Here is a 23,056-nt window from a genome sequence, read left to right on the forward strand (position 1 = left end):
TGGTAGGTGTACACAACTGTACTATGTTCTTCGTGTTTCACTGTTGCAGTCATAACTGTAGGGTGGAATCCCAAAGCTGTGAAGAGGGAGGAGGTTATGCAGAAGAAGGGGCAGCCAGAAGGCCCTGCAAGACAGCAGAGGCAAAACCTGCCCTAGACTTAGAATACAAAGGGAGATTATAGTGCTTAGAAAAAGTATGCACTGAACTCCAAGTGGCAGCTTCCAAAATGTCCTTGGTAGGAACTCCTCTGAGAAAAGCTGCTGAAGTGGCAGCTGCTCTAGTAGAATGACTTCTAACAGTACCTGGAATCTGCTTCCCAAAGTGAGAGTAACAAAACCTTATCCCATGGGCAATCCATTTGGAAACAGTTTGTTTAGAGATAGCCTTGCCTAGAGAACTGGAGGCATAAGAGATAAGCAACTGATCAGATTTTCTAAAATCTTTAGTTCTGTCCAGGTAAAACCGTAGCTGTCTGTGTACGTCCAATGAATGCAAAATCATTTCCCCTTTGTTTTGAGGATTTGGAAAGAAAGTAGGAAGGTGAATAGTCTGATTTAAAGCCACTTTAGAAATCACCTTAGGCATAAATGTAGGATTGGTCCTCAAGGCAACTCTGTCTTGGTGGAAAATAAGGTATGGTTCCACAGCCATGAGAGCTTGCAACTCTGACACCCTTCTGGCAGAAGTCAATGCTAATAAAATAGCTGTCTTCCAGGATAAGAACTTGATATCCAAAGCAGCAGCAGGCTCAAAGGGAGGTAAAGTAAGTTTTTCCAAAACATAATTAAGATCCCAAGCAGGAACAGGAGTAGTTCTAGGAGGTCTTAAATTCTTAGCCCCTCTCAAGAATTGTCTCATCAGCTGGTGAGAGAAGATGGGGGGATCAGTGTTGAAATGAGCCGAGATTGCAGAAGCATGGATTTTAATGGAAGAAAAGGAGAGGCCTTTAAGCAAAAAGTCAGAGAGGTAAAGTAAAATGGAAGAAATGTCAGGTAAAAGAGGATCAGAACCTCGATCCCGCATCCAAATACAAAATCTTTTCCATTTAGAAGCATAAGATTTTCTAGTGCTAGGGCGCCTAGCTTCTAAGAGAACATCCAAAACTTGTTTGGGAAAAGCAGAAGGAATCAAAGGCCCTTGTAGAGCCAAGCTGCCAGGCAAAGAGTCTTGATTTGAGAGTGTAGCATCTGACCCTGATGCTGGGACAGAAGAGAAGGAAACAGAGGCAGAATCCATGGAGGTTCCAAGAACAGGTGTCTTAAAGTTGGATACCAAAACTGCCGAGGCCAATTTGGAGCTATCAAAATGATAATCTTGGGTTTGTCCTGTTTTATTTTCAGTAACACCCGAGGCAGAAGAGGAAGAGGAGGGAAGGCGTATCCCGAAATATTCCTCCAGCTGAAAGGGCATCCACTTTCCAAGCTGTTTTGTGGAAGGACCTGGTCCAAAAGAGAGGCAGCTGATGATTGAGATGGGATGCAAACAGATCTATCCGAGGGCAACCCCAAACTGTCATACTCCTGCTGAATAAGTTGGGGCCTAGTATCCATTCGTGAGGATCCAAAAAATTTCTGCTTAGGCTGTCTGCTAAGAGATTCTGTTTTCCTGGAATGAACTGAGCTTGAAGATGCAGATTCAGATTTAGAGCTGTGTCCCATAAACTCATGGCTAGTCTGCAAAGGGGGTATGAGTGAGAGCCTCCCTGCTAGTTTATATACCACATGACTGTGGTATTGTCTGTGCGAATCAGAAGATGTCCTGGTTGCAAAAGATTCTGGAAGGCTAGAAGAGCATTTTGGACTGCCAACATTTCCTTCAAGTTGATGTGCCAGGGAAGATGCTTCTTTGTCCGATAACCCTGCTGGCAATTGTTTAGGTAATGAGCTCCCCAAGCATAATCCGAGGCGTCTGTGGTTATGATCTGAGCAGGATGAGGTAGACGAAAGGGATTCCCTTCGTTTAACGCACAAGCCCTGGACCACCAAAGGAACTCCTTTTGGAGGCAGGGAATCAAAGGTATCATTGTTTCCAGGCTGTGGTAATGCTGAGACCATACACTCTTTAGGTACCATTGAAGTTTTCTCATATGAAGCCTTGCATTTGGAATCAACAGGATGCAAGAAGCCATGTAGCCCAAAGCCTGCAGGAATTTCCTTGCAGTGAGCTGAGTTAAAGTAGCCAAGATCTTGAAAATTGATGCCAGCTGTACTTGTTTTTCTGGAGTAAGGAAGGCCCTTTGTAAGCTTGTGTTTAGAAGAGCTCCCAAAAAGATCATTTGTTGAGAGGGGATCAAATGTGACTTTTTTGTGTTCACTGAAAATCCCAGTAGTAGGAGAAGACGATGAACAAACTGCAGATGTTGAAGTAAAAGATCCTTGCTGTCCGCCTGAATAAGGCAGTCGTCCAGGTAGGGGTAAATTTGAATTCCTTGGAGTCTGCAATAAGCTACTACTGGAGCCAGACACTTGGTAAAGACTCTGGGCGCAGTAGATAAGCCAAAAGGCAGTACAGAGAATTGAAAGTGTCTCGAACCTGCCTTGAATCTGAGGTATTTTCTGCGTTCCTGTCTGATGGGAATGTGAATCTGAGGTATTTTCTGCGTTCCTGTCTGATGGGAATGTGTAAATAGGCTTCCTTCAAGTCCAATGTCACCATCCAAGCATCCTGGGAGAGCATGGGAAGAAGTTGTTGCAGAGTAAGCATCTTGAATTTTGGAATCTCCAGAAAGGTATTTAACACTGAGAGGTCCAGAATAGGTCTCCATGAGTTTTGTTTCCTTGGGACCAGAAATAGTCTGGAGTAAAAACCTTTTCCCATCTCTGGAAGTGGAACAGGTTCTATGGCTTTCATGGCCAATAAGGCATCCACTTGATTTAAGGCCTCTGACCATTGATGTTTTGGCAGATCCGGCCAACCCGAAGACCTTGGCAGAGTATGAAAGTGGAATTTGTAGCCTCTTAAAATCACGTCTAAAACCCATTTGTCCTGGGTAATATGAGTCCAATTTTGGTAGAAAAGAGAAAGTTTTCCTCCGAGAGGGGCTTCCAGGCAAGGAGGACCTGTAGCCCAACGGAGAGAGTCATTGGGTCTGCTTCTTTTGTGATTGAGGTCTGTCTTCTCCCCTTCTAGGTGAAGAAGCAGTCCATTGTCTGGACCTGTAAGAGGCCTGAGCCTGCCCCCGACCTCTGGAGCATCTATATCTTCCCCTTTGAGGCCTGTCAGATGTGGGAAAGGACCAATTTTTGGAGGGCCAATTTCTAGAAAATCTAGGAGGCTGAACTTGTAAAAAATCTTTAACAGTCTGCATAGATTTTGCTTTTTCTTCCATCTTTTAATAACCTCCTCAGCCTTGGATCCAAATAAAACATCATGCTGAACAGGGGCATCTAACAGTTTAGCCTTAACCTGTTCTGGTAAATTCTGCTCGCGAAGCCAAGCATGTCTCCTGATAACAGTACCAGAGGCTGCGGCCCTGCAAGAAGCTTCTAAGGCATCAAAACCACAATGTAAACTATGTTTGCTAACTTGTTCAGTTGCATGCAATACATCCTGTAATTCCTTGTCCTCTGCACATGCAGGAAAGGTAGAGAGCTTTTGCTTTAGAACAGACAAAAGAAATTGCTGATACTTGAACATGTGAAACTGGCAATTTAAAGCTCTAATAGAAAGGGTAGCAGAAGTGTAAACCTTTTTGCCCCACCTGTCCAAGGCACGAGAATCCTTTTCAGAGGGAATAGGATTTTTAGATGAAGCGGCCTTAGCAGCCCTAGAACCCTGAGAAATGGTTTCAGGATCAGCAGAAGGGTTCTTAAATAAGAATTGATGGGAGTCAGGGACTCTGTAAAATCTATCAGGCTTAGAAGGAGCAGGCGGCAAGGAATCAGGATTTAGGTTAGCTTCAGAAAAAGCATCAACCACAATATCAAGTACAGGAGGAATAGCCAAAGGTCTGTGTTGAGGGAGAAGGAGAAATTCCCTAAGTCTCTTCTTGGAAGCAGAGTAATCCTGACCTTCCCAATGAAAATGCTCCCTCATCTCATGTAAGGTTTCCCCAAAAGAGAAATCTTCAGGGGGAGAAGCAGAGGGAATAGAGTCCTCTGCATCAGAATCCTCATAAGGAGGAAAAGAATAATCCTGGTCAGAGGAAGAGACAGAAGACACAGACGCCTGATCAGATGAATCATAAGGAATATCCTGTCTAGGCCTTTTTTCTGGAGGAGGGTGAGAACCCCTAATCATTGTAAGTAAATCTTCAGCCATCCGAAGAAATTGCTTCTGGGACTTGGGAGCTGTATCCGAGGAAGCTTGAGAAGAAACCCTTGGTTTAACAGGAGTCTTTGACTTTGCCTTTGTCTTTGTAGAAATAGTGATATTAGAAGGCCTGAAAACCCCCTCAGAAGCCAGTACCTGCACAGCGGTTCCGGACCCATCTGAAGGAGCGACGTCCGAAGGTCCTGCAGCAGCTAAAAGACTAGGCCTAGAAGGCTCCCCATGGGAGTCCGTGTCGGCCATCGGTTCCGAAGTGGTGGACGACAGGGGCTGCAAAAGCGCCTCACTGATGACCGCCGAACCCTAAGCTGGCTCCGGCTGCAAAATATCATGTTTGGACCTCGGAGGCCTATCCTTGTCTTTGCGTTTCTTTTGAATTCCGGTTGTCGGTAAAGTATCCAACGACATCCTATAATTGAATCGTCTACTGAAATAATTCAAGGCCCAATCGTACCTACACTTGATAGTGCGAGAATTAAATCTGGCACAGAACCGACAGCAAGAAACGTCGTGGTCAGGGTCTAAGCAAGGTAGACAGTAAGAGTGGAAATCTTTATGAGGTATTTGTTTTCCACACTATATACAATTATTAACTTTTTCTGACATCGGAGGAGCAAGAAAAAAGTTTCCCCAACGGGGTACTTAGCTTGAGAAGAGAAGTAGAAAACTTCGGACCGACGACAATCAAAGCACGTTGTCTGAAAACGCCAACCAACGACTTGCGAGCTGCTTTCCACCGCACAGCAAGAAAGACTGGAGAAGATGGCGTCGGCTGTCAGCTTTATACCTCTGCGTTCTGATGTCAGGGTGCTTGCTGGTACAGCCGACGCCGGACCCAGACTTTGGGATTCTGGCCGACCTCGGGCTGCCTGCCGGCAGGATCACCCTACAGTTATGACTGCAACAGTGAAACACGAAGAACATCTGTTTCTGCTTCGGACACTGTGCGGCAAGAAAGACTGAAGAAAATGGCGTTGGATGCATATTATATACCCCTGGTGCACTGACGTCATGGAAGAAGCGACAGCAACCGACGCTGGACCAAGATTTTGGAACTCTGGCCGACTGCGGGACCGCCCAACAGCAGGATAACCCTAGTGTGATGACTGCAGCAGTGTAACACTATGAAAATCTGAAGTTTTTACAGCGTTCACAAGGCAGATGTAACTGGAGGTGAAGAACTCCAAGGCAGTAGACACATGAAAGATGCCCATCAGAGTTAGGCATCTTTCGCCCACATTTGTCGCATTGCTTGAATCTGGTTGTTCCCTTCCTGTCTGATATAGTGACACTGTTAATAAGAGACTGATATTGTATCACAAAAAAATACACCATTTTTTTAATCAAAGGCCAGACCAGGTTTTGCCAAGGAAAACAACACACGTGCACACACACACACACACACACACACACACACACACACACACACACACACAAGGAAGGAAAGAAATATAACAATGTTAAAAGGATTACCACAAAGGTAAGGGAGGGGCCTGTACCAACGATGGTACTAAGATTACCGAAAAGGTAGGAAAAGGGAACTAAAACTCGTACACAAAGTAGAATAGTAGAAGGAACTATTAAATGCTAGGGTAAAGGACTAGAAAAAGGTACTCAGAAGGATTTTATATATATTTAAAAAAATTCACTAATTAGCTGAGAGCTGGCTTGGCATGTCTTGAGAAGTACGCAGAAAACAAGATCTGAAGATAGAGGGAGAGGAGCACTATGGGTAGGACTTAGCTTGAGAGTTTTTTGGCTGGGGCGAGCTTGTGTATTGGCCAAGTCATTCAGAGGACGGAACTGTAACCCATCAGTATGGAATGAATGAAGATTTACAACATCAGATGTGTTTGTGCTTTGGAGTTCACATGCCAGTTTAATACAATCAACACAACTCCAGTCCCTCTCAACCTTTTTCTTGCAATGTCACATTTTACATGTCTTACCCTAATATTTAATGGGATCAATGCTTTACAGAATGCCATTTATTTGCTAATTTCACATTGTTGATGGTCTTCTTCCTGACCATCTCTTCCTCTACACACCATTCTTTGGTTCATATCTAAGGTACTCCTGAAGCTTCTAATCAATTCCTATGCTTTTCTATGCCATTCATGCATTTACCTTTAGATCAATGGAAAATGCTGAACTGGTGAAGTGTGTCTATGTGCTCTGTTACTATCAGAAGCATGAGAAGCAAAGCCACTTCTGCTTGTTAATTCACCGCTGGCTAAACATGCTATTTTCTCCTCAGTCTGTTTGGCATCCAAATATATCTTTGTTCCTTTGATCCACCAAGAAAAAAACATTCTGAAGACAGCTGGATAAAGCAACTTGAATCTCACACCTGCCTCTAAACATTCCAATTACTAGGATACACAATTATTTTCTGCCTGGTATACAGTAAATAATCACTTTCCACAAACACTCTGCTGTTCCCAGTTTTTAGGTTTTCCTTTTTTCACAGTTTTGTCAGTAACAGCTTTTTCTCCTGGTAGGAGTGCATCTGTACTAATATAGATCTTGGTTGCTTTCTCATGGCCAGATTTGGAGCATACACCCAATGTACCCTCTCAATTGACGCATCTTGCAGTGGGATATCGGTTCAGTTACTTATTGGACCTTCATAAAATTAATGCAGCATACGCCTTCCAGTTTCTAAGGTAGGAAAACGTCTCAGGTCTTGCTGAACAGCTGCAAGGCTGTACCCATCCAGAGTTTCTTCATCTCATTTTCTGGCCGATTTTCACTTACCTTCTCCAAATTTCTTCTTTGCTGGCTTCCACACAGTATAATTACTAGCTAGTAACTGAATTTTACCCAGCAACTCTGTTTCCACATGCTGATTTAGGAGCGGAATTCTCAATCAGGCATGTCTTCTAACCATTGACCCTGTAAAGCAACTGCCCTGCAGTATGAATAAACTCTGTTGTATCTGCATTTAACGAAGTGCCTTACTACCTGGGCATACTGAGGTTACATAAATCAAGCACCTCACTTTTCAGGCCCTTGCCCTTTATTACTTTTCCTTTACTGGACAAGAAGGGACTCGCGGATAAGGACCTTAATACCCAGGGTAGCCAAGGTGTAGGTTTTTACTTCAAAACAGTCACATATCCCACTCTCCCTGTCATCAGATGTGGCTAAATATGGCACCTTGCAAGAACTCATGGACACCACTGCTGCATCAGCAGCTGAGTTCTTCAACAGGCATTTGTGGAAATCCTAGTCTTTATACAAGTGAACTGGCATTCCTGATCATAGAGCTGGGAGTCCAGCTGCTGTAAAATGAATCATTCAGGACTTATAAAACTGGAGGAATGGCCAGAAGTTTTGCTTCCAGCAGGTCCAGAAATCTTCTAGAGCTGATCTCAGATAACTAACTTCCACTTGATAATCTCCATCATGTGAAAGTCATCTCTAAATGGGACTTCCTCAGTGTCAAGACTGCAGGTATGAGACAGGAAACATTTGCTTAACATAGACCAATTCTTCCACTTCTGAATCTGAGGCATTCAAGCCCCTCTGGGAAAAATGCTCTTTCTTTTAGAGGACGTCACTGACATTGTGCACTCTTCAGAGGCCAGTTGTAAAACAAAAAACACTGAGTCAATATGAAGAGAATGAGAGAGTGCCTGGAAGGGGAAGGGAAGGTCCATTCAGCCCAGGCAGAGACAACCTGATTGATGTTCATTTAGACTTAAGGGTCTTTGGTCTATGCCTCGGAGTCTGAACACCTAAGAATGAGATTTTTCATTTCAACATTCTCCTGTATAATCATTGTGGGGATGCTGCTCTCCCACCATGGACAGATCATAATGTGGGCATCAGACATAGAGGCCTGCATGAACACTCTAGGACTAACAGCATAGATGTGTTGGCTCATGAGGACTTGCTAGCACCATTAGCATGGCAGCCTTCTGTTGGGTACTGCTAAAGTCCTTGGCAGAACCAGACATCAGATAAAGGGATAGCGCAGTTGTCAGCCTCATGGATGCTATTCTCCTTTGACTTTACAGTCCTTTAGTTAAAAAAAAGCACATAAGGGACAACTGGACTCAGGACCCAAGCAAAAAGGGCTACGAAAATCTCTGCAATAACTGCTTCTTGGAACTAAGACAATTATTGACTTTGGCACTAGATATCTAGACTCCCCTGACTCTGGAATAGATTGCCCATACATGTCAAGCAGAGTGCCTCTTTGGACCTCTTCAAGAGGAACCTTGACGATTGGATGGGAGAAAGGAAATTCACCCCAGGGATCACGTCAGTCGCCCTGCTAGACAGGGGTCCAGGAAAGTAAATAATGTGGGAAGAAATATTCAGGGAATTGTTATGGCTAGGCTTGTATAGGCCCTAGGGCTGATAGCCTAGTACTAACCTATGAACCTATAAATATAACTCGTAAGATACAACTATAGCAAAAGCAGTAGGCACAGAAATATTCCCCCCACCCAAGGGTACTGACTCGAAAACTCTGGAAGCAGACTGACCCAACAGACTGACAACACAAGTGGAGGCTCAAGCTGCTCGTGTAAACTGTAGCAAGAAAACTCTTAAGATGGTGCTAGCTGATACCATTTTAAGCCACAGATAGATGTAGGAGGGAGCCGGAGAAATGCTGAAAAATTTTGGTAGTCTGGACGTCAGCCTTTTGGAGGCAGGAATTTCAATCAGTACTGCAACAATGAATTACAAAAAAAATATGCAGCAACTTAAAGGTGGTGAGTTTATGAAAGCATAAAACTAATAAAACATTTATCTGCAGGTTAATCACCACTTTTCTCCTTGTACTAAAACAGCATTTCATTTTAAAAATCTGGTAATCAGACCATTTGTTTCACAGATCTTAAAACATAATCTATGTGAAATTCATGTAACATCAATAGTTCTAACAAGTTCTACATGCTAAAACTAGGTACACTAAATAAAGCACAATGAAATAAATATTGCTCCACCTAAGCTGTTAATTTACACTGTGAGATCAATTAACTATCTTACAAAGAGGAGTCCTTACAGAAGAAACAGAACTCACTGGCAGAAGCGTGTAACAGACCATTAAGAGACTGACAAGCAATGCAATTTAAACTTGAATGGTGCACTGCCCAAACATCATTACTTAATTTATGACCACTTTGCCTGAAGATGAAACTTCCTCTTTGCTTCATTTAAAATAAACAACATTACAAGAGAGCAGTGGAGTCACTGGATACGTTCTGAAGAATTACACGAAAAAGTGAAAGACACCAACTTCAAGTGCAACAACTCAATGTGCCAATTAACAATTCAACCTAGACTCCTCTAAAATCAGTTATTTTAGGTTTCATGGAATTCTAAAACTCAACACTAAAATCTTTATAAATATTTGGGAGTGAGAGGCCTATAATCCATGGAAACAAATATATATATAATTATCAATAAATCCTACCAAAAAATGGTTTGAAATCAAGAGTATGAAAGGCAGACTTGGCAAATCTGGAACTTAATACTATACACACAGTTTAAATAATTCACACACTACTTAAGGATGCACATTGTACAAGACACAGTGTTGCAGAGCTGATACATAACACCACAACACAAAACTATTTCTGCATTACACATTTACATGAACACACAATTCAACTCTAGTGTAAAACCTACAACTGCCAAACAGTGAATACAACAAAAGTATCTTCACATTTGCCAAATAATATAAAACCAAATGCCAGAAAACTTTGAAAAATAGGGTTAGGAAAGGAATGACTTGTCAGCAATACATAGTAAAACATCTCTTTTAAACTACACAAAAATAAATCAAGGAAACACAATCTGCATAAAATCCACAAGAAAAATGGAATCTGCAGATTAAAAAGCAACATATTTTGCAGTGCTGCATGTCTTTCAACATATGCATAAAAAAAAAAAAAAAGGAATAAAATAATTTAAGAACCCAGTATACACACAATTCTCAGCTTCAGATGAAAACTACTTACTCACTCTGAACTTTTGACATGGAAATGACACCAAGTTGTTATAAACCTTGGACATGGGAATGGTCCATGTCAAATGCATTTCTTGTGGGATTAAGGACTTCTATCATGTCCTTTTTTCTAGTCCTAAAAACACTTTTACACATGTAACACATACGCAGTAGTAATTCTTTGTAAGCTGATTTACTTTGCATAATATCTTGTACATAAATGAACTCTATCACTGTTAACATATTATAATACTGCTGCAGTGTTTTGTGAGGTTGTTCCATCACCTTTCTTTAGTTGTTTTTTTTAGACTTTTACAGTTTTAAACAGAAAAACACTACTGATGAGGCTTTATGGAAAAGGACAAAACAATCCTCTGGATGAGAATATACACTTAAAAATTCCTTTTAAAACAAAGGGCAAAAACTATTCAACAGTGAGCTGGATATTTTAGCTTTAAAAAATTCATCTACAGTTAATTTGCAAAATGAATGCTTTAATTCTATGGTTTATATGCAAAATGATTTTCTGAGCACATCTGCTGGTGCAGAGTTTATATACCAATAACAGGCTCCACTTGACAAGAGCAGTCCCCCTCACCTCCTGAAACACTACATTTAGTAATGCAAGAGGTACAAAATACCCATACTTAAGCAAGTGTTTAAAAGTAAATGTGATGGTACTAATCACGCCATGACAAATGTCTGAATTCTATACAAATTAACTAGAATACAGGTTTACACCTTTCTGGCTAAATGTAAAATGAAGGAATAAACTGCAAAATAAACACGAGACTTAAAAAGAAGGTAAGAGACACTGTTCTTTGATTTACTGCAGGTCATCTGCACAAAAATAGGAGATCCTACAGATCAACATTTTCTAACAATAGAATTTCATAGTTAAAAGTACCTCAAAAATCTGTTCAGCTGCTGTGCATTTATGCACTGTGGTTTATAAATCACACCACTGAGAATTCTGACATTTGAAAAAGTCTAACAGCAGGTGAGATTTGAGGAGTTGGGAGGGGGCCCATAACACCCTACCATCCATTTATAAAATGACACATCTCATTACTAAGATACTGCTGTAGCAAGAGACTGTATAAAAAGAAAAAAAGATGGCAGCACCTCTGTCACTTAAAATGACATTCCATTTTTGTAGAAAATCTACAGTCTGTCAGGGATGAAAACCTGTAGCATCCAGATTTCCTTTTGACAAACTAATTCAACACAAAACATCCTGTCATCAGGATGGTATCACAGGAATAAATATTTCCAACTGACCAAATGTTTAATCTGAAGTTCATGATAGCTCTCCCACAGGGCGCGCCTCTAAGCATTCAACTGTGCAACACTCCATTCAGAGTCCAGGTCTGTGAATTCTGCAGTAATCACCACAATGGAGATGGCAATAAGAATGACACAGCAAGTCACGTAACTTTCCAAAGGACTCTGCTGACCATTTTTCAAAGATCTTGCCCATTTTACTGATGTTACTATATCCAGACTTTTCCATTTCAACATCTGTTCCTTCTATGGCGTGGCGTAGGTACTGAATGGGCAAGTGAATGTAAAAGGCAAAAATAATGCAGAGTGCTTTAGCAGTGATCTTAAATCTAGCAAGCCTCCCAAACTGTAATTAAATTACATATTTGACACTACAATGCATCCACAGTTTCAAGGTCTAAGCAAGATGAGGATTTTTGTTTCTACATCCAGTGTAGGTGGAGTGAGGCTCTTGAATCACAGAATACAAAAAATCCACTCTTTCCTTGATTAGACAAAGTACTGCACAGAATCCATCCACTTTCTTTGCAGCACTGCAACTCAAAATGAGCAGACGTGACCTCAGAAATCGACTGAAATATTCAGTTTTATGAAGCACAGATGATATCTGCAATTTTTTTCAGGCAGTCTTGCACATAGAAAATAAAAAAGCCAATTTTACAAAAATTTTAAGTCTTCTGAGTTCAGTGTGTCCTAGCTAGACCCATCTCAGTTTCACATGGTGTGTTAAAATGTCACCCTAGTCAGACTTGTGACAATAAAGGTCCTTGAGTGCTTTCAGTTCCTCAATTAGTGTCTTATTCTGATTTTCCAGTACAGCTACTCTGTTTTCTAGACACTTCACATATTCTTTCTTCTTTCTGCGGCACTCACGGGCAGCTTCTCTGAAAGGAAAATGAAAATAACACTCAGTGAGTTGCAAATTGTACCAACATAAGATGACACAGATAATGAAAACTGTGAATGTCAAGAGCTGCGGCAACTTGTTTTTGACTGTACTACAAAAATTCAAGCACACAAACATGAAGTTCAAAGAAGCTGAATTCATTTACGGCAGGTTCTACTAACTGACCACAAAAGAAATAAGGTGGCAGTTAGATTCTGAGTATGCTCGCAAAAACCACAGGACATATTTGCTACTAAATACTAACATGTTGCAAGATCAAGACACACTAATTGATGCAATATTTCAGTTAAATACAAGAATATAACGACAGACTGCAGTACAGCAGACTATTTACAGCAGCTTGCCAGCCAGATATACCCTCCCATACTCTTGGCAGTAATTTACCTTGAAGCCATCTCACTTTATTAACACTGTGTACAAACACCACATGACTTCCTGGGACCTCTTCACCACTCTTGTGAAATCACAAAAATAGAACTCTCCCAGCTATTTCATATACTTGTCAAACTGTCCACTCCAGACTGCACACTAGATTTCCAAAACTAGCATTCAATGAATATTGTTTGAGTGAAAGCAAAAAACACAATGGTCAAAAACTAGAAAATTCATTAATCCATGCTTAGAAGTCACAACTGACTGCTAAAGTAACCCTATGCACAGAGTTCACTGGAAGGAACTAGAGTACTTGAAGGAAATCCACAAGAACACAGGGACAGACACCCTAGCCAAGAACAAAACCAGAGAACCTGTTGCTGTGTGATGATAATGATATCAAATACATAACCACATTTTTTTTTAAATCTGCACCCCCCCCCCCCCCCCAGCTATTTCCAAACCTGCTGCACCCTGGACTTAATTCTAGTATTATACTCAGTATTTCATATAAATCTACCATCTTTCTTTCTGTAGACAGGACTGTTACACAGTAAGCTTACATTCCCTTTAAGTGCCATTTTTCCTCCTCCATACAAGTTGTAGCCCCTGTGCCATCTGAACATCCCAGTTTGGATTTGAGTCCATTCTTTCCCCCAATTACTGGGTCCAGCAAAATGGTGAGAGAAATTTAGAAAGGCTGTTATCATGGCAGCCATATGGATGATTTGTATCTTGGAAATGAGAGCATTATCATAAGGTTCTAATTTCTCCCATGGACAGAGGATGTGAGAACTGAATCCCTAACCTCTATACACCTTCTCCATATGACAGCACATTCGCTTACACCAATGGGGAATGTTATCAAAAAAGAAGTTATGTACTCACCCTAACCTTCCATCTGAGTAGTTGTGCTTCAACTGTCTTCAACCTGTGGGAATACGGATCCGTATCGGATCCGAGCCGGCAAACATTACTAGCATCAGCTCAGAGCTCCAGACTCCTCCCCTTACCATAAAACACCTTCACTACCTTCTATCCCCAGAACGAGTTTTGCTGAACTTATACTGAGAACCTGACCTGATAATATACTTGTGACCTATACTGCAGCCTGTAGGCTGATCATGTGCCAACATCTGGGGGAAGGAAGGAGGGACGTTTGAAGACAAATGAAGTACAACTACTCAGATGGAACGTTATGGTGAATATATAACTTCTTTATATGAAGTAGTTTACTTCATTTGGTCTTCAACCTGTGGGACAGAGTCCCCAGCTACTAAACTCATGGGAGGCCCTCATGGAAGGATATTCCGGAGCACTGCGGAGCCAAAAGATGCTCTCCTTCTGGAAGTCAAATCCAATTTGTAATGAGAAATAAATGTATGAGAGCAAATATAATCCAAAGACAATCTAGACCACAAAGCTGCAGATGTAGCCATGGACCTAGTAGAATGAGCTTTTACCTGACCTGGAGGAGACATGCCTCTGGCCTTACAGACCTGCAAGATGCATGAAGAAATCCATCTAGCTATAGTGACCTTGGAAATAGGTTTCCCCAAAAAGGGCCTACAGAAGGAAACAAACAATTGATCAGATTTACGAAAATTTTTTGTCCTGTGTAAATAGAATCGTAACTGTCTATGAACATCCAACATGTGTAGCTTGTATCCCATCTTGTTCATAAAATTGGGAAAGAACACAGGCAAATTTCTAGTCTCATTGATATTGACTTGTGATACCACCTTAGGGAGAAAAGATGGACTGGTTCAAAGAGAAACTCTGTCTTTATGAAAAATCATGTACAGAAGTTTGATGGACAAGGCCTGTAATTCTGAAACCCTTCTAGCAGTGGTAATAGCTACTAGAAAAGCTGTTTTCCATGATAGAAATTTTAGATCTGCAGTTGCGGCAGGCTCGAAAGGCAGAGCGACCAGAGCTTGGAGAACCATAGTAAGGTTCCACGGGGGAAAAGGATTTTTGACCGGGGGCATAGCAAAAAGGTGCCTTTGATAAAAGCTTTACACAGTCTGGAAGATACTAAGGATGCAGAATTCTTGCCCACATGAAAATGGCAAATGGCAGCCAACTGAATTTTGACAGTAAATGAACTAGCTCCGTGCTGGAAAATATCACCTAGAAAATCAAGAATAGCAGAAACAGGAGCCGTGAAAAGGTCTAAACTCCTCTGAGAGGCCCAGAAAAAAAGTTTCCACTTGCTGTGATAAACCTTTCTGGTTGAAGACTTATGAGCAGCTACCAAAATAGATCTAACTGAGGAGGATGGTCCAGGAGTCCTAGCAATTACGGGAACTGGAGCAGCCAAGCTGTGAGCTTCACGTAGTCCAGACTCGGATGAGGCACCAACGAGGGTTGTGAAATTAAATCCTGAATGGGATCTAGGATCCAAGGTGGAGCCAGAAGGTGAGACTAAAGGAAGGGAAACCATACCTGGTGAGGCCAGAATGAGGCAATGAGGATCACCTTGCTCCCCAGTCGACAAGCTTTCTGCAGAAACCTCGGAATGAGAGGTACCGGCAGGTAAGCATACAGAAGACCGGGAGGCCAAGCATAAACTAGAGCGTCTCTGGGGGACTCTCCCGGCAGGGGGTTCAGAGCGAAAAACTTGCTGCACTTCGCATTGGAAGGAGATGCGAAGAGATCACAGCAACGTTGACCCCACTCGCTGAAGATCTGTTCCACTACTGACAGACTCAGAGACCACTCATAAGGCATCAGAATGGTCCGACTTAGCCTGTCCGCTAGGATGTTGGATCATCCCGGAATGTGCATTGCGATGAGAAATCAACCGGTGGAGATCACCCATTCCCACACTCTCATGGCCTCGCGACAAAGGGGGTAAGATCTGTTCCCTCCCTGTTTGCTGATATACCAGACTATTGACATGTTGTCTGACTGAATGGCAACTGTCCTCAGAGGAAGAAAGGCATGAAGGGCCTGCAGCGCTAGAAGGACCACCCTCATCTCTAGGACTTTGATATGCGGGCTGGTCTCTATGATGGACCACAGGCCTTGGACTGTCCTGCCCGAACAATGCACCCCCACCCAACATCCGTGGTCACTGTGGTTTGGGCCGGGGCTGGAACAAAGGGCCGTCCCTCCAAAATGTCTGGAGAGCTCATCCACCATATGAGGGACGACCGACACACTCGACTTAGGTGGATAGGATAAGTTAATGGCAGTTCCAATAGGGACCACTGAACCACTAGAGTCCACTGAAGAATCCGCATGTGTAGCCAAGCACACGGAAGAGTTATGGTCGCCGCCATCGAGCCTAGGGCCCTCAACACTGATTCCACTGTAGGGAGGTGAGAACGGTAGATCAGGGAGACATGCATCCTGAGGTTTAGACTTTGCACTGAAGTGTATCTATCCTGGCACCAATGTAGTTTATCACCTGTACAGGATCAAGGAGAGATTTAGATGTGTTGATTGTGATACCCAAACTCAGGGCAAGTGTCAAAAAGTAATCCCTGGTTTGGAGAAGTAGATGACTGGTGGGAGCACTGAGGAGCCAATCGTCCAGGTATGGAAAGACCTGAATCCCCTGAAGCCTTAGGTGAGCCGCTACAACCGCCATCACTTTGGTAAACATCCTGGGGGCTGTGGTGAGACCAAATGGTAGGGTATAATCTGATGGGTCTGTCGTCAGGGTTTGGGCGGCAGGGGGTGGAGTGAATGACAGTCCCTTGTTTTGGTGGCAGGCCTCTGCCCACCATAGGAACTCTAGCTGCAGGCAAGGAATGATAGGAATCATTGTTTCCAGGCTGTGACCATGTTGACTCCATAAGCTTTTTAGGTACCAATGAAGTTTCCTCATATGCAGTCTTGCATATGGAATTATTAGGATGCAGGAGGCCATGAACCACTTGCAGATAGCTGGGTTTTTGTGGCCACCTGTTTGAAGTAAGTCATCAGTTGAATTAGTTTTTCTGGCATGTGGTAGGTCATCTGGGCAGTTGTACTCAAGATTGCACCCAGGAATGTAATTATTTGAGAGGGTACCAGTTGTGATTTCTTTTCGTTTATGGTGTACCCTAGACAAGTTAGAAGTCTTTTTACAAACGCCAGATGTTTTAGAAGAGTGTCCTTGTTTTCTGCCTGAATTAGACAATCGTCCAAGTAAGGATAAATTTTAATGTTTCTTTGTCTGCAAAATGCAATTACTGGTGCCAGGCACTTTGTGAAGACCCTGGACGCAGTAGATAAGCCAAAGGGCAATGCAGAGAACTGGTAATGCAAATAGCCTGCTTTGAAGCGGAGGTATCTTCTGCAAGATTCCCTGATTGGGATATGCAGGTAAGCCTCTTAAGTCTACAGTTACCAACCAGGCATCCTTGCCTAGCATAGGCAGTAACTGTTGTAGAGTCAGCATCTTGAATTTTGGAATGTCCAGAAATGTATTTAGAATGGATAAGTCCAGAATTGGACGCCATGATTTGTCTTTTCTGGGTACCAGGAAAAGTCTCGAATAAAAACCTTGTCCCTTTTCCTTTTCTGGTACTGGTTGAATAGCCCCAATATTCATGAGGGACATAACTTGTTTCTGGGCCGCTGCCCACTGATTTGGAGGCAGATCTGGCCATCCATTTGGGATTGGCAACGTGTGGAAATGAAATCTGTATCCCTGGGATACTATATTTAATACCCACTTGTCCTGGGTAATTAGTTGCCAGTTTCATGCATGAAGTGCCAGTTTTCCCCCCAAAGGGGCGGCCAAAAGATAAGTGCTTGGTGACTGCAGTGGAAAGTCATTGAGACTGTTTACCACAGGAAGGTGCCTTATTACTTCCAGATTTGGAGGTGGAGGCACCCCATTGTTTTGTTCTAGAAGTTCCTTGTGACTGAAACCTGGAGCCTTTGAAATGTCTGGGTTTGACCTGAGCGGCTCTGGTGGGTACTGGAAAGGACCAGTTCTTAGTAGGCCAGTGCCTACTGAACCTGGGTGGCTGCACCTGTAGAAAATCTTTTACAGTTTGCCTAGATTTAGCTTTATCTTTCATCTTTTTCAAAACGTCTTCTATCTTATTACCAAATAGACTGTCCTGTTGTAAAGCAGCATCCAACAATTTAGCTTTAACATGATCAGGCAGATTTTGCTCCTTGAGCCAAGCATGCCTTCTTATCACAGATCCAGTTACAGCGGCCCTGCAAGAGGCCTCCAAGGAATCAAAACCACATTGCAAAGTATGCTTTCCAACTTGCTCAGCTGAATGCAAAAAATCCTGCAACTCTATTTTCCACACAGTCAGAAATCAACATAATTTTCTGTTTAGGTAAGCCCATGACATGCTTCTGATATTTAAGCATATGAAATTGACAGTTTAAAGCCCTGATTGCCAAGGTTGCAGACGTGTAAGCCTTCTTACCCCATCTATCCAGCACCCTGCAGTCTCGATCAGAAGGGGTAGGATTTTTAGCAGTAGAAGCCTTAACGCCCTTGGGATCCTGAGAAATGGTTTCAGGGTCAGCAGTAGGGTTTTTAAAGAGGAATTTGTGGGACTCAGGAACCCTGTAATATCTGTCTGGCTTACTAGGAGCCAGAGGCAGGGAATCAGGAGCCATACTGGATTCTGAGAAAACATCATCAACAATGTCTAGAACAGGAGGTATAACCAAAGGCCTACGCTGAGGAAGAAGGAAATCCCTAAGCCTCTTTTTAGATTCTGAGAAATCCTGACTCTCCCAGTGAAAGTGTTCCCTTAAGGTATGCAATGTTTCTCCAAAAGAAAAATCCTCAGGAGAAGAAGCAGAAGAGATGGAATCTTCTGCATCAGAGTCCTCATAAGGTGGAATAGATAATTCCTAATCAGAAGAGGAATCAGAAGAAATAGAAACCTGATCTGATGATTCATAGTCAGTGCCTTGCCTAGGCCTCTTAGCAGGAGGGGGATGGGTACCCCTAATCAACGTAATTAAATCCTCAGCCATTTTGATAATTTGTTTTTTAGGCATAGGGGCCTGTGCACATGGGCAAGTGTTGTTTTTTTAGACCTAGAAGTTGATTTTGGCCTTAGTTTTGAAGATGACGTCAGTTTAATATACAAATCTTTAGGCCTGAAAACACCTTCAGAAGCCGGTGCCTGCTCAGCGGCTCCAGACCCATCTAGGGTTCAATACTTAAAGTGTCTCGCGGCTTACTGGACTCCGAATGGGTCTCAGTAGAGGTCTGTGAATCAAAAGTAGCGGGTATGAGGGGCTGCAAAAGCACCTCACTGAGTACCAGCGAACCGGCGACTGGCTTAGGAGAAGCTTCGTCATTGGTTTTGGAACTCGACGGTCTGGGTCTGTTTTTTTCTTTGCGTTTTTTAGGTATTCCAGTAGTCGGATTGCTAACCGACGACATTTCTGGATAGTTAAATCTTGAGCCAAAATATTTTGATGCAAAAATATACTGACGCTTAATAGTGCGTTGATTAAATTTAACACAAAACCGACAGCAAGGCACATTGTGGTCAGGGCCTAGGCAAGGAATACAGTACAAATGAAAATCCTTATGAGGTATTTGCTTCCCACAAGTAATACAATTATTAACTTTTACTGACATTGGTAAGGAGCAAGAAAAAGTTTCCCCAACGGGGCACTTAGCTTTAGGTTGAAGACCTCGGTTCTGAAACTTGAAAACGAAAATTTCAGGAGTCGGACGACCGGCACTTGCCAACTGCATCTGCTTCGGACACTGCACGGCAAGAAAGAGTGATGAAAATGGAGTCGGCTGCATGTTTTATATCCCTGACAACCTGACGTCATGGAAGAAGGGACAGCAACTGACGCAGGACCCAAGACTTTGTTAATGAGGCCGACTCAGGGCAACCTGCCAGCAGATTACCCAAATGTAATGACTGCAACAGTGAAACACGAAGAACATCTGATAAGACTAAACTAAGAATACAGGTAAGTTTTACAATTAATCTTTAAGTTTTTAAGATTTAAGTTCTAAGATTTGAATTTTAGGTTTAAAGATTTAAGCCAACTATGAGAGAAAAATAACTAAATTTATTTATTTTTAACAGGAGAGAATCACACAACACATGCACTCTATGAAAAGAAAATAATGGAGGGAGGACTTACAGAACACCTAGACTATGTCATGAGAAAAAATAAACCTATCCTCAGCTTGAGAGCACAAGATCCACATCCTGTACACTGAAGTGGCAAAGATCTGAGGTACTTGGATGAATGTAGTGCATTATGGGCAAGAGGGAGGAACTTCAAGAGAATGTGGCTAAGTTGGATCTGAAGGTCGGATCTGAGACCCTATCATGAGAATGAATGAAGAAAACATCAGATGTTCGAGATTGGGGTGCATCAAACTAGCCCGGTCTTGTGCGTTTAGGTTGAGTCTGTGAGATAGCTTCTGGTAACTGCCCTAGGCCAATTCCATAAGGAGTCAGAAATAAAAGTTATATACTCACCATAATGTTCCATCTGTGTTTTCATTCTTCCTCAATGAAACTGTTCGGATCTGATCCACACACCTGACTTGGCCACTTTCTTTAGATTCTAGGACCCAGCTCCTGAGCTCCTCCCTTACGCATAATGCCCCTGATCACTGAAATACGTCAGATCGAATTTGCTGCTATGAAATATTTCAGGAAAACGAATAGTGTATGAACTTACCATAACCCTAGATGTCGTCCTCTTCCATTTTGCAGTATTCATTACAGTAGGGAAGTTGGTGCCTGCAGTGCAGACATCCGGACAGTATGCCAAAGTCTTTGGTTCAGTGGGTACACGTGATGTCCTCTGTCACAGCCATAAACTGATGTAGGGTATAAAAATTACATCTGCACACACCTTCTTCAAAATGGACTGTTGCATACAGTAGTACTCTTGGAGGTTTAAAGAAGACCATAATTGGGAGACTCGCATGTAGACTAGATCACAGGGTACTTGATAGGCTGTGTGTAGTGGAGAAGTTGCCCACAGGTAAGTAAAGGTATATTAGACAGGTAAAGTAGAGTGGGTAGGAGGGAGAGACTGAGTACTGCAACATGGAAGAAAAGGACATCTAAGGTTATGGTAAGTTCTTACACAACTATTCTATGTCCTTCTATTCTCGTGTTGCAGTATTCATTACAGTAGGGAGAGTACCAAAGCTTTTACGAATGAGCCTGGGTGAAGCATTGGGGTCTCTGGTCAATGAGACCATGAAGAATAGCAAACCCAGCTCTAGCTCTGGAGGCTAGGTCCAGTTTGTAATGTTTGGTAAAGGTGTGCACTGAAGCCCAAACAGCAGCTTCTAAAATTGAGGAGTAATCAACCCCTTTGAAAAAGGCAGCTGAGGAAGCAGCTACCCTGGTTGAGTGTGGTTTGACATGTCCGTGTAAGGTTTTTCCATGATAGAAATAGCATATGCCAATGGACTTAAGAGATCCACGCAGAAATGGTCTGTTTGGAGACTGCCTTCCCTAGGGTGGAAGGAGATGAATAACTGGTCAGACTTTCTAATAGGTTTGGTTTTGTCTAAGTAGTACCTTACTTGTCTGTGGACATCTAGAGAATGAAGAGTCCTCTCTGAGAGATTTTTAGGGTGAGGGTAAAAAACAGGTAGGTTAATGGTCTGGTTTAATGACAGTTCATTAACCATCTTAGGCATAAAGGAGGGATTAGTCCAGAGGGCAACACTGTCCTTGTGGAAAATAAGGTAAGGAGGGGTAGCCAGAAGGGGTTGTATCTCCGATACCCTCCTGGCGGAAGTAAGGGCCACTAGCAGAACTGTTTTCTGGGTGCACAGTTTTAGGGATACTGAACTTGCCGGTTCAAAAAGTGGCAATGTAAGTTTTTCTAGGACAAAAGTCAAGTCCCAGGGTGAGGGGGGTCTAATATGAAGTACCCCTTTCAGGAAAAGCTTGACTTCCAATCTAGAGGCCAGAGGCAGTTACATGGGCAAACAAGCAGAGATTGCAGGCAAATGGATTTTAACTGAAGAATAAGTTAGTCTTGAGTGAAGGCGCTCAGACAAATAGGAAAGGACCAAGGGTATAGGAATAATCATAGGGTCCTGGTTTTTCCTCTGAGACTACTTGGAGTATCTCTTTCATTTAGATACATAATTTCTCCTGGTACTAGGTTTTCTGGCCTCCTGCAGAACATTGAGTACGTTCTCTGAGTACAGGTGTCTGAAGGGGATTAGAACCCTATCACCCATAAGGTCAGTTTTAGATTGTTCACCTGAGGGTGTAGTAGGCCATCCCCTGTCCTTTGTGAGCAAGTCTATTCGGTGGGGTAACCTATGATGATTGCCCTTGGCTAGTAGAGAAGGGGAAAACCAATGCTGTCTTGGCCAAAAGGGGGTCAACCAACAGGACTTTGGGTTTGTCCTTCTGGATTTTCAGGAGGACTTTCTGAATCAGTGTGAAGGGTGGGAAGGCATAGAGATACATTCCCACCCAAGGAGAGGAGGAGGAGGAGTCCACTTTCCAGGCTTGAGGATGAGGATCCCTTGTGCAAAACCTGAGCATCTGTCTGTTCTGGGAGAAGGCAAAAAGATCTACTTGTGGAATACCCCACCTGTGGATAAGATCTAGGAATAACTCTCTGTGAAGCATCCATTCGTGAGAGGGATCTGAAGTTCTGCTGAGTGAGTCTGCCATAACATTCTCTGTAGAGGGAATGTACACTGCTACCAGATGAATTTGGAATGATGATGCTAGGATCCAGATCTGGGTGGCTAGGCTGCAAAGAGGGTAGGATCTTGCCCCCCCCTTGTTTATGTACCACAGAACAGTCATATTGTCTGTGACCACTTTCAGGGTTCCTGGGTGTAGAGCTGACTTGAATATTTGTAGGGCTAGGAGGAGTGCCCTCATTTCCTTGATGTTGATATGGTCCTTTTGTCTTAGTGTGGGTCACTTTCCCTGCACTGTGAATTGCTTCTGGTTGTGTAGTAGCACTGCACCCCAACCCGTGTCTGATGCATCTGTGGAGAGTTCTTGTAGGGGGGGCCGGGACCTGTAAGGGTGTTCCCTGGTTGAGGTGGACGGCAGAGATCCACCACTGAAGTTCCTTCTTCAGACACTGAAGTAGGAGGAGGGGGGTGTTCCGGGGATGGGAGTGTTGGCGCCATAAGTTCTTCAGGATCCACTGGATTTTTCTCATGTGGAGTCTTGCCAGGGACAACATGGGTACTAGGGATGCCATGTGGCCTAACATCCTTAGGAACTCTCCTGCTGGCAAAGGAGTGAGGGTGATAAGTTTGCTGAAGTATAGACAAAGGTCCAGGGATCCTTTTTGTCTG

The 23,056-nt window shown here is 42.8% G+C and overlaps 1 protein-coding gene across 3 annotated transcripts in view; it reads right to left on the reverse strand.

Annotated features, from left to right (window-relative positions):
• Positions 1-10,412: 10,412 nt before the first annotated feature.
• Positions 10,413-23,056, reverse strand: part of CREB1 (cAMP responsive element binding protein 1) — a 1,172,277-nt gene continuing 1,159,633 nt past the window's right edge. For all 3 annotated transcript variants that reach the window (XM_044060541.1, XM_044060540.1, XM_044060543.1), the window contains exon 8: positions 10,413-12,403. In XM_044060541.1, the coding sequence (XP_043916476.1) occupies positions 12,259-12,403 (145 nt within the window). In that variant the 3' untranslated portion in view covers positions 10,413-12,258. The remainder of the gene's footprint in view (positions 12,404-23,056) is intronic.

This window comes from Protopterus annectens, chromosome 2.part0 (genome assembly GCF_019279795.1).
Source record: "Protopterus annectens isolate FY-2018-M chromosome 2.part0, PAN1.0, whole genome shotgun sequence".
Lineage (NCBI taxonomy): Eukaryota > Metazoa > Chordata > Ceratodontiformes > Protopteridae > Protopterus > Protopterus annectens.